The sequence below is a fragment of the Oxyura jamaicensis genome, chromosome 11 (assembly GCF_011077185.1).
Source record: "Oxyura jamaicensis isolate SHBP4307 breed ruddy duck chromosome 11, BPBGC_Ojam_1.0, whole genome shotgun sequence".
In the NCBI taxonomy this organism is placed as follows: domain Eukaryota; kingdom Metazoa; phylum Chordata; class Aves; order Anseriformes; family Anatidae; genus Oxyura; species Oxyura jamaicensis.
In genome coordinates, this window is record NC_048903.1 from 1,775,274 (window position 1) to 1,786,611 (window position 11,338).

Here is an 11,338-nt window from a genome sequence, read left to right on the forward strand (position 1 = left end):
CCAGCGCTCAGTTAGCGCTTTGCCCTCCTGCTGCTTTGTTTGCCGTGAGCCTGAAGCTCTTCTAAAGTGATTTTTTTTTTTTTTAAAAAAAAAAAAAAAAAAAAAAAGAGAAACTTCCTTTATTGCTTTTCTTCTGGCCCTGACTTTGCCAGATCATGCTCATGGTGAAGCTGGGGAGTGGCAAAAGGAAAAATCATTTTAAATAGCTGAACGAAACCTTGTGGCTGAGAGCTGTGAACATGCCTCAGGGGCAAGGGAAATGGTGTGAAAAACACGGTGATTTTAATGGCTTTTATTACTGTGAAGCTCTTCAGACACTGGACGTCCTGCACAGGAGCTGCACCCTGCTGCCCGCAGCGGCGATCCCAGGGCACGTGTGAGTGTGCACGGGTGTTTCTCGGGCTTTGGAGGAGATCTGTGTTCCTGAACTCATTCTCCTTTCACCTGCTGAACGTGCTCACGTCGGTGCGGGAGGATTGGACATCTTCACTGGCGTGCAAACATCATTTTAGTTGCCCCTCAACCCCTCCCGGCCGAGGTACGCTCCCTCCTAACGCATTGGTTTAGTTTTAAGTGTCTTTTAACGAATTCTTCACCTGCCCCTTGCCTGGAGGCGTGCTGTGCGGTCAGGGCTCTCAGGTTTGCTCTCTGGGGGGTGGGTTTTGGGGCTGTGGGGAGGCTGAGGCTGAATCCCCAGGCTGTAGCTGGATGGAGTAGCCAGCCCCAGGGCTCTGCTGCGGTCCCTGCGTGTTTCGTAGCCGCTGCCATCCTCTGGGTTGCTGAAGGGAGGCACTGTCCGTGTCCGGCCTCCCAGGCCACGCTTCCCACCGGTGTTTCTGAACTCATTGGGTTTCCAGAGCAGCTCGCCCTCCGTGTCTGATCCCCTCGTACGGCCAGTTGTCTTCCACCAAGGTGATGAAAAAACCCTGAGCGGGATCACGTGCACCGTGGAATTCTCTCTTCAGCTTCTCTTGAACAGTGGATGGAGAAAGTTGGTTTTCGGGAGCTTTAAGGAGAATACGCTGCATTTTAGCCCGTGTCAATCCGGGGAATAAAGCTGTGCGTTTCAGGAGTTCCATGCAAATCCTCCTCCTTAGCTGGGCAGGGTCTGAGCCCTGGGTCTGCGGCGTGGGGCTCCTGTGGGGCCGCTCCCCTCTGCGCTTCCAACAACACCCTGCCCCAAATGAAAAGCAGGAATAACGAGCGATCTGCTTGGATCTCCCTCCCCTTCCTGCGTATTTCAAACGGCTGCACGCACAGCTTGTGCCTGGAGCACCTGGCTTAATTCATTAGTTCATTCCTGTCCTCTCCCAGACGGGTTCGAAGGGCTGGGGCGGGACGGGGTGGGTCTGGCAGCTGCGTGCCTGTCCTGGCAGTGCCGCTCTGTGCCCGGGTGCGGTGAAGTGTGCAGGGAATTCTTTTAAAGAAGAGGGGAAAGGTCAGGTGCTGCCTTCTCTTGGTGGGTTTTAGTGATGGGGGCGAGCTCTGTGAGTCCCTTTGGTAATCGCGGAGCACACCAGGAACCTTGGCATCCCCAGCTGCCCACCTGCCTTCCCTCTGCAGTGAAACCAGACCCAAACACGGCGGTGTAGTTCCGAGCTGAAGCACCAGGGCACTCTGTGAAAGCAGGTTCCTCCCTCTCAGCACGTTGTTTCGGTGTTCCCTTCACCCTCAAGCAGAGGAATCCCCTGAGTCTACAGCAGGTGGCGGGCGGCTTTGCTCGGGCAGGATGTGGGAAGGCTGGAATTTAGAAATACTGAGAGCTGTGGCACCGGGCTGGGTAAGTACCCCGCCACTGCTCGGGAGAAGAAAATCCCTGCTCTACTGCAGCACAAACTTGTCAAAAGCTGTAAAGAGCTGGCAAAAAAAATGGAAATGCCGAGGTGTCCTGAGAGCCCAGCAGGGAACTCCACGCCGAGAAACCTTCCGCTGCTCGAGCTGACTTCCACGTGCTGGTCTGCGCAGGGACAGCCCGACTTCGCCCCTCACATAACCACAACCGTCACGAAGAAATCTCTGTATGAGAGAAATCCGTGCAAAGTTTTATTTTTCTACTGGCACTTCTAATCGTGGTGGTGGCGATCAGTAAACGCTGCGACGAGCGAGGTGAACGGAGTCGTGTGTTTGTTCTGCGGGAGGCCGGGGTGCAGGTTTGGGAAGCCACGCTCCTTTTTGCCTCGTGCAGGGCAGGTTTCTTCTGTCCGTGGCTCTCTGCCCCCGGGCTGGCAGGTACCTTGCTCTCTGCAGCCCGCTGGGGTGGTTCTCAGCTGGGGAGCGTGGCGTTGATGGGGGCAGCACCTGCGTTATGGGGGGTGCATTGTGTTACGGCTACGTACAGCCTAAAAGGACCAAGATCAGCAAAACGAGCTTTTATAAGAGCACAGCAGCACCATGCGTTAGGGGTTCCCAGAAGGGCCCCGCTGCTGCCAGCCGTGCGTGCTCATTGCTCCCCCAAACCCCCCCTGAGTCGCCCAGCTCACAACTGGCCTGAAACGTTCCCGCGGCGAGGCGCTGGGGCCTTCACTGGCAGTAGAAGGTCAGGACATTTTCCTGGTTTCCCCGGGTCAGAATGACGGGGGGCCTCAGGTCCCGCGAGAGGCTCTCAAGCCAGGCCATGTAGAGGGAACAGGGGCAGCGACCCCTCCTGCCCACGGGCAGCGTGCTGCGGGACGGGGCCGCCTCAGCGAGGGCACGGCCGCCTCCGGCAACAATTTGCAGCTTTTTTCCTTAAATAAGTGCCTGCACCCCCTCTGGGACCAGACCTCTCAGTGCTGCCCCATCCCACCGGGGGGTCCGGGCCCCAAGGGACTGCAAGGAAGGGGAGCAGGGGGATTCCAGCACCTACATGGCGACGAGCGCCGCGTCCTGCGAGTGTTCCAGCAAGATCTCGTTCAGCCTCACTTGTCGGAGCGACTGCGGAGCAAGCAGCGAGGGCTTAGGAAAATAACCTAGTATTTAGGAAATAACCTTGCAGGGGGCACCACGGCCCCGTGGCGAGCCACCGCGTCGTCCTCAAGCAACCCAGGAACGCCTGGCTGCAAGAACTTTGCACTCTGAAAATCTGCGGAGTGGGAGTTCCAGACCCACCGAGTTTGGACTCAAAAGCAGGAAACCCTTCGCAGACCGGCCCGCCTCGCCCCGGCCCGCTCCAGCACTACCTTGGCTCTGTGCTTGTGGAGCTCCTCGTCGGAAATCTTCCAGGGACAGCCGTGCCTCATCTCACTCACCGCGGCCTCGTCCTTGAAACCGTCGTTCAGCCTGAAGGGCGCGACCAGGTCGTCGAACCTCTTGATGCTGCAAGACGAGGACAAAGTACGAATTATTAGAAATATACATGGGGAACTTTTTAGCTTCCTTGCATTTTTTGCCAAAGCTTTTTCCCTGAGTGCACCACAGCCAGGAATTACTTATTATTACTTGTTATTACTTATATTACCTCTTATTATTACTTATGTTAATACATAGAAATAGAGGTTTTCCCAGCACAAGGTGGCTGTGAGCCCACGGCAGCACCCTCCTGCCCCACGTGCCCGGCCCCATCTCGCTGCAAAGCGTGGGGCCCCTCTGTGCCGAAATCAGGGGGTCTGTGCGCAGCACGAGGAGTCGTGGGTAGCCAGGGGGATGCATTTACTGCTCTGGCCGGGGCTTCTGGTTGATGTCGGGGAGGACGTGGACCTCATGGAAGCCCAGGCGGAATTTGCTCAGCAGCGACACGATCCTGCAGCAGAGAAAGGGACAATTTCCAGAAATCGGGGACGCGCCCCAGCTGCCGAGCTGGAGCACCCGCACGGTTTCGGTCTGGCACGTACGCCTTCCTCTCCTCATCCATCCTGTTGATCTGCCCACCGACAAACACCCGGATCTTGCATTTTCCCCACCGCTTCTTGCGGCCGAGGAGGTAGGGGATGAGCAGCGTCAGCCCTGCGGGACACGGCCGCGTTCACACCGGGGATGCTCACAGGGCGTTTTTAATGTGCTCCCGTCCTCTTGTATTGCCTGCTCCCACAGCTTGGGGCAGAGCTCACCTCCATCGTCAAAGAGCCAGTAAATGTCGATGGTTTTCTTGCCCTGCTGGCTCTGGAAGACGGTGCTCGCCTGCTGCTCGGCCGCCAGCTCCCCGGGGTCTGCTGCGAAGACGTGCACGTGCCGGCATCAGCGAGGCCCCGCTGCCAACGCCTCCCCACAGCACTGCTCCATTATGGGGTGAGTAAACCATCCTCTTGTCCTTGGTGAGCTCAAATCCTGCCCCCCGGGCGCAAGCCCAGCTCTCCAGAACGAACCCTCAGGTACAGGACGCTCTGGGCAGCCCCAGCTGAGGACTGACCGGTGCCCGAGGCTCTGCCCCACGGGGTTAATGGGGAGGGAGGAGAGGAGCACGGGCAGTGGGGTACGACCCCGGGAGCACCCAAAGTCAGCGTCCTGCCCCACTTCAATGCACCAGACCCCATAACCGGAACGGTCCCCATCAGTGCCACATCCCCGAGCCCCGTGCAGCTTGTCACACGTGTCACCACTCCAGAGGTGATGTTAAATCAGGCCCATTCCTGGCTGTGTGGGACGGTCACCGAGCAGCCCTGGGGACACGCACACCCATCCCCAGCCCGGCGGTGACATCCCACTGTGGCCTTTGAGCGGGGACAAGTCCCATGGGCTCCATCTCTCGGCACTCACTGTGAGCTTGCACCACTCGGGAAACGTTCAGCCCCTCCTTCATCCTCAGCAGGCACACGCCGTACTTGAAATCGAAGGCGTCGCTGCAAGGAGAGAGCAGGCAGCTGGCGGTGGCGGCTGTCCTCATCAGCGGGGTGGGGACAGCTCGGCATGACACCGCTCCAGGTGGCGGGTCAGCAGCCCCAGGGCACGTACTGCAGGATGCCCACGTAATCCTCCATGCTCTGCGGTGCGGCCGCCTGCCAGTCCCTCTTGTAGCCCAGCGCCAGGATGTTGGGCCTCATCTTCCCCAGGCCGGCAGCCTCGGGGGGGGAAAGCAATGGGGATAATTAATTCCTGCAGCAGACGCCCACCTTGCAGGCACGGCGTGTCCCCCCCAGGTGGGGACAGTGAGGGTCGAGGGTGGCCCTACCTGCATGAGCATCTGGACGCCGCTTCGCAGGTCCTCCGCCAGCACGTCGGTGTAGAAAGCCTTGATCTTCCTCTTGAGGAGCCACCTGGTGTGGCCGTCCGACGTCAGCCTGGACTCGGGCATCTTCTGCTTGCGCGGGCCCTGGTGGGGAGCAGGGGAAGGGGCACGGCCAACTCGCACAACCAGCGGCCCCCGTTGTCCCCTGTTGTCCCCTGTGCTTTGGTTGCTGAGGAGCTCCAGCTCCTCTCTCCCCAAATTGTTGGCAAGACCCAGATTTAAGCACTGCATGCTCGGGAAGTTGTAATCACACGGGGAAAAATGGTGAATTCTGGTTTTCAGCCCCAACTCCAGTGCTTGCACAGTGGCAAATGCTGGTGCTGGTGACACCAGATGGAGAGCAACCTGCCCAGGCACCTTCTGGGCACCAACATTTCCTCCATGCCTTGGGCAAGAGCAGAGGGATCCCCTCCCCTGTCCTCTGACCAATGTCCTCGCCCTACAGGAGCAACACTGCTCCGGGCTAGGCGAGGGGAAGCCCTCAGGGCCTCCCCAGCTCTTCATCATTACTGCTAACGAGCTGGGGAGCTTGCACCGGGGGCCCAGCCCGGCCCCACTCACGATCAGCACGTTGCCGCAGATCATCAGGCTGAGGTTCTTGGTGAAGGTGCCCACGAAATCCACCAGCGCCGGGCGAAAGTTGGGGGGCCCGGTCAGGACCAGGCACTGAGGCCTAAGGGGGGTGAGAGGAGAGGACGTGGGGTGGCACTGAGCCTCTCCGAGCATCCTGGCCAGCCCCCATTCCCCCTCCATCGCGGCACCAAACCCAGGCCCCCTTGCCTGTAGTTCTTGATGTGCTCGTCCACCTCGCTGAGCCCCACCGAGTAGCTCAGGGCCATGTTGTAGGAGCTGGCTTGCATGGAGGAGCCCCAGTTCACGTCTGCGCAGAGGGGATGGGTCAGCAACGGGGACAAACACCCCCGGGGGGACACAGGGCTGTCCCCAGAGCCACCACGCACCTGGCTTCTTGTAGAGGACGTAGCCCAGGAGGAAGACAACGATGCCGAGGGCGATGAGGGCCGCCCACCAGGTCAGCAGGAACATGATGACCACCGAGACGGCGGCGCCGAGGAGCGCGGCCCACTTGCTGTAATACCGAAAGGAGGGTCGCCAGCCTGCACGCAAACACAGACAGCGGCTGCCACCGGCTGCCCTCCACCTGCGGCCACCGGGGCCGGGCCGGGGCCCACCTGGGGAGTTGGTGACGGAGGCGTGGAAGCAGCTGAAGTTGATGAGGGCGTAGGAGCAGAGGAAGAAGTTGGAGATGATGGGGGCGATGGCGTTGAGCTCGGCTGTGGGAGGAGGGCAGGACAGGGTGGTCATCGGTGTGCCAGGGCCATTGTGCGTGACCGAGCTGGGCCTGGGGTGGGAAGCACCCACCGATGAGGATGAAGCCGACGGCGATTATGTAGGTGAGCACGTAGCCGCGGATGGGCTCGTTGTTCTTCCCATAGCCCTTCCCGAAGAAGCCTATGAGAGGGTAGAGCTGGTCCTTGCAGAGGCACTGCAGGGAGAAAGGCGTGAGAGGCACCAGGACGTCCCCTCCACATCTCTGCTGACAGGACGGGGATGGGGACAGGGACCGGCCCTCACCTGGAAGACCTTGGGGGCTGAGACGAGGCAGGCCAACGCAGAGGACAGGGTTGCACTGAAGATCCCTGCTGTGATGAGGGGACCGAATCCTGACACCATGCTCATGCTCTGCCCAAGAACCCGGTGGTCAGGACCCCCCTGCACATCATCCTGCACCCTGCCCCTAAAGGATTTCCAGCCCCCAGCCCCTTCCCTCAGTGCTGCCTCCATTCCACATCAAAATTATCCAGGTGCTGACACCCAGTGCCTTCTGAAGTCCCAACCAAAACGAGCTCCCCCAGCACATCCCCGTTGGACGTCACGAGCACACATCTCCCACCACCATGGGTGCTGCCCCTCCTGGGGTGCTGGGCACCCAGCGCGTGGGCTGCTGCTGCTCATTGATGGCCAAGGAAACCCACCCATCGCCTGCAGAGCGAAAGCAGCCAGCAGCAGAGCCTCATTCTGGCTGATCGGAGCCAAGGAGGCCCCGGGCGCACCTGGTAGTGGTTGCTGAGCCCATAGGGGCAGCTCTGCCGCTGGGCACAGTCGGTGAAGTTCCAGCCGAAGCCGCAGGCCAGCCCCTCGCAGCCCGGTGAGCCCAGCGGCACGCTGTCGTTCAGGCTGCCCGAGGCGTCCCGCACCACACAGGCACCTGCAGGGCACAGCAATGCTCGTGTCGTGCTCGCCCACCAGCCCCAAAAGACGCTGGGGCGTCGCTCCTGGCTCCCACCGCCCGCCTTCTCCTCCCCACTTCATGGGGATCCCACCTGTCCATGCTCACCTATCGTAGCAGACAGCACCAGGTAGGACATCGTGGTCCAGAAGATGGCCATCAAGGTGCCCTTGGGGATGGCCAGAGCAGGATCCTGTCCGAGGGAGGTGCAGAGAGAAGCAAAGCAGCCTTCTGGGGACTGCCAGTGATGGTTTTGGCCCACCCGAATTTCTCGCCCATCCAGCTTCCCATCCTGAGAACTGCCAGCTCGCGTGGGGACGGTGAAAACCTACCTTGAGATCACCCGAAATGTTGGCCCCAGCCAAGATGCCAGTTGCCGATGGAAAGAAAATGGAAAACAAGCTGAAGAAGGAGCCCTCGGGTCCCCGCCAGCTGGGCACCAAGTTCTGGGCAAAGATGTCGGCTGGGGAGGAAGCAGAGGAGAAGCATCTCCACCCAGCTCTGCACGGCTGGCTGCTCTCAACCCTTTCTCACAGCACTGGATGGAGCCCAGGCCCATGGTGGACCCACCTCTGTAGCCAAAGAAGCCCTTGGCTTGCTTCTCCGCAGTGGCCGGGATCACCGTCCCCACCAGGTAGTTGGCGAAGGAGACCAGGATGACCAGGAAGAACAGGACCTGGGCCTGGGGGAGCAGAAAGAGGCAGCCGGCTCCCCTGGGCCGAAGGCCGGGCCGGCCAAGGGTGCGAGCGCTACCTTTGCCTCCCACTCCATGCCGGCCAGCGAGATGCCCAGCAGCACGGTGACGGTCACCACCCCGATGATGCGGATGTCGTTGGTGGGGTCCACCATGAGGCAGTCGTGCTCCTGGGGAGGGGGCTCCGTCACCGGTCGGGAAGCAAACCTCCCCGTGGCAAACCGCCACAGGTTTTAGCAGCTGAGGGTTGGTTACCGGCGTTAACCCACATATCGGTTGCTAACTTGGGGCGCCGGGAGGCGCGGAGCCACGTTCTCACCTGCAGGAGGTCCCGGACAGTTTCTGCAAAGCCCACCGTGTGCATGGCCACGGCCACCGCGTTGGCGAAGGCAAAAATGAGCCCGATGGAGCCGCCCAGCTCCGGCCCGAGGCTTCTTGAGATGAGGAAGTAGGTGCCCCCTGCGCCGCAGAAAACCCAGTGGCGGGGCTGCCTCCCCCTGCTCCTCCCCAAAACCGCCACGGAGGTAACAGGAACCAGCCACCGAGGGGCACTTGCTGCCGGCAAAGCCACCCAAAATTCCTTTCTGCTCGGTGTTTCCCTGCGAGATGGTGGCCACCAGCAGGATGCTGTGGTCTGCAACACTCGGCGTGGTGATTTGGAAGGGCCGGGAGGTTTGGGGGCGGTTGCATCAGCAGAGGCTGTGAGGAACCTGCTCCCTGGGGAGGTTTCGGGCATTCGGCGGGGTTGTGGGGCCGGGGACGCGGTACCTGACTTCACTTTGCCGTTGGTGGATATGGCGGAGATGGACAGGCCGGTGATGGTGGTCACCGTCACCGACATCAGGATGATGAGCCACGTCAGGGCTGCGCGGGAGAGGACCGATCGCACCCACCAGCCGGGTGCCACCAGCAGTCCCATCCCCACCTGCACCCAAGCGTTTTGGGCTGTGGGGAGCCTGGTGCCATCGTCCCCCCACCCTGTCAGGGCACCCACCTATTCCTGCCTGGGCCGTGATCCAGGGCAGGCGCAGGTAGAGAATCACTCCCCAGATGTTGAGCATGCAGCGGATCTGCAGGGGACAGAGATGGGGACACCGGCTGTGAGTGCAGGTGGCACCTGGGGACAGCCAGGGCCGTGCTGGTCTTGAGTTAACGCCACCACCACCAGGGAAGGCAGGGGGACCGCTTGGAGCACAGTCACAAAACATGGACACATCAGGAAAAAAACCATGATGGGCAGAGGAACACGCCGCACTCACCATCACGCCCTTCACCCATCCGAAGCGGACGGGCTCTGGTGCGGGGGCCCTGCCCGGCCCCTCCTTGGCGTCGGGGAGGCCGTCGCTGGGCTGGGGCTGGGGAACCGGCACGCAGAGGTGGCCCGGGTCGGGCTGCAGAGACGAGGGGACTGCGGGTCACCACGGAGCCAACCCAGCAGGAGCATCGCCCGGCACCCGGGCAGAGCCCCAGCGGAGAGCACAGCCGGGAGACATCAGGATCGGCCTTACCTCAAGGACGGAGCGGAGGTCGGCCAGCGAGGGCCTCCCCCTCCTGGCCTCGCCTACACCCTTGCTGTTGGCGTAGTGCTCATAGGCGGGCACCACGTCCACCGTGTTGTAGCCGAAGGTCCTGGTGCAGAGGGTGCTGCCCGAGAGCTGCGTGCCCTCGCAGCCCGCGGCCTCGCAGGGAGCCCGGCCGGCCTCCTCCGCGCCCAGCAGGGTGCTGATGGTGAAGCGGCCGCTGCAGCGGGCAGGGGGCTCCGGGCAGGGCAGCTCGGACATTTTCGGCTGCCGAGATCCCACTTGCAGTGCCAGGGTCGGGCTTGGGGGATTTATACCCGGCCAAAGCAGGGCGAGCCACCCGGCACCCTCCAGCGCCACGGGGGACGCGATCAGCTCGAACCACCCCGAGCTGGCCAGGGGAAAAAAAATAGCCGGAGGAGGTATCAAAAATGCCATAATCAGCATTGCTGGCTTCCAGTGCCTGATCGGGGTTGTGATAACGGGTTTGAGATTAAGTCCCAAGGACAGAGCAGCAGAGAAACACGGTGCTGAGGTCGCCTCGGGCCCCGACCCAGGAACATTCAGTTCCCACCTGGATTTATTATGGAAAACAGCAGCAAGTCCCACGCACGTTGCCCCTGCCCTAGGGTACTGCCCCAGACTCTGCAGACCCCATAAATCATTTTGGCCACTGCTGGCGGTGCTGAGCTGTGCCAGATGTGTGAAACCAGAGGAAATGGGGGGGTAAGAAACCACAGGATGGGGGAGATGTCCCGGGGCTGGGGACAAAGATGCCCACAGTCCCATAGCCCAACAAGAAACCCCTTTGGACCCCAGGACGGGGGAACTGCTGAGTGCCCACGATCCAAATCTCCCCCAAACCACAGCCCTCGTTTAACCCTTCCCCACTTGACAAAAAACACGCAGCCGCTCGCCTCACGGTGGCCAGAGGCCGGGGGAGGGATGGGCGCCTTTTATACGGAGCTGGGTGTCACGTGTGCACTGAAGGCCATTACAGATAAGATCGCTGAAGACAGCGAACAAGGCAGGCAATAAAATTTGAGGGCAACGCTGCAGCCCATTGGAATTTCACCTCACTTATTTGCGAGTTAATGGAAAATTCGGGTTGCCTGGCCCGCTGCCTCAGGCTGCCTCTTGCACTCACAAATTTTAACCTGCTTTTTGAGGACTTGCTCTTGCATTGCTTGTGTGTGGGCAGACACCACCCTCAATCACACGCGGCCAGTGTAGAGCTGCTTCCCCGGGGAGCTGAGGACAGGCAGAGCCTGTATTTTGCACGATGGTGCGAAATACAACCGCACCCCTGGCGCCACTGCTGTCCCCAGCGGACGTGGCACGAGCCCTGCACACCCAGCCCTCCTGGGGGACCTGGAGCTCCAGGGGGAACCCCAGGGGGAACCTGGATCTCCTGGGGAGGAGCCCAGCAGCCCACTCACCTGCAAGCACATGGGGATGAAGATGGAAGCCACCAGGACCCAGCCGCATTCCCCGTAGAACAGCCCGGTGTCTGCTATTGCACAGCTCACACCTCACCCACGTAAGGCCCAAACTCTGCCCCTGGTCCCAGCCCAAATAGTGCCAGGAGGTGAGCAGCTCCCCGCAGGGACCAGGTTCTGCCTCGCAGGGCTCTGGAGACACCAGGGAGAACTGCCCAGACTCGGTACATCTCCAATCTCTGCTTATGCGGAGAGCAAGGAGATGCAACAAAGAGAAAGCTTCAGGCCAGCAGCTCA

At 60.9% G+C, this 11,338-nt stretch overlaps 1 protein-coding gene across 1 annotated transcript; it reads right to left on the reverse strand.

Annotated features, from left to right (window-relative positions):
* Positions 1–2,421: 2,421 nt before the first annotated feature.
* SLC12A3 (solute carrier family 12 member 3) lies at positions 2,422–11,164 on the reverse strand. Its single transcript, XM_035336365.1, has 25 exons — positions 9,591–11,164; positions 9,342–9,473; positions 9,077–9,152; positions 8,851–8,946; positions 8,402–8,541; positions 8,142–8,252; positions 7,959–8,070; positions 7,721–7,851; positions 7,497–7,581; positions 7,213–7,367; positions 6,734–6,841; positions 6,521–6,644; positions 6,331–6,432; positions 6,100–6,255; positions 5,921–6,020; positions 5,702–5,813; positions 5,084–5,224; positions 4,867–4,973; positions 4,672–4,754; positions 4,026–4,127; positions 3,810–3,921; positions 3,632–3,718; positions 3,159–3,294; positions 2,846–2,913; positions 2,422–2,662 (listed from the first exon to the last, which is right to left on the reverse strand). The coding sequence occupies exons 1-25, from the start codon at positions 10,389–10,391 to the stop codon at positions 2,521–2,523; spliced, it is 3,519 nt and encodes a 1,172-aa protein (XP_035192256.1). The 5' UTR covers positions 10,392–11,164; the 3' UTR covers positions 2,422–2,520.
* Positions 11,165–11,338: the final 174 nt, after the last annotated feature.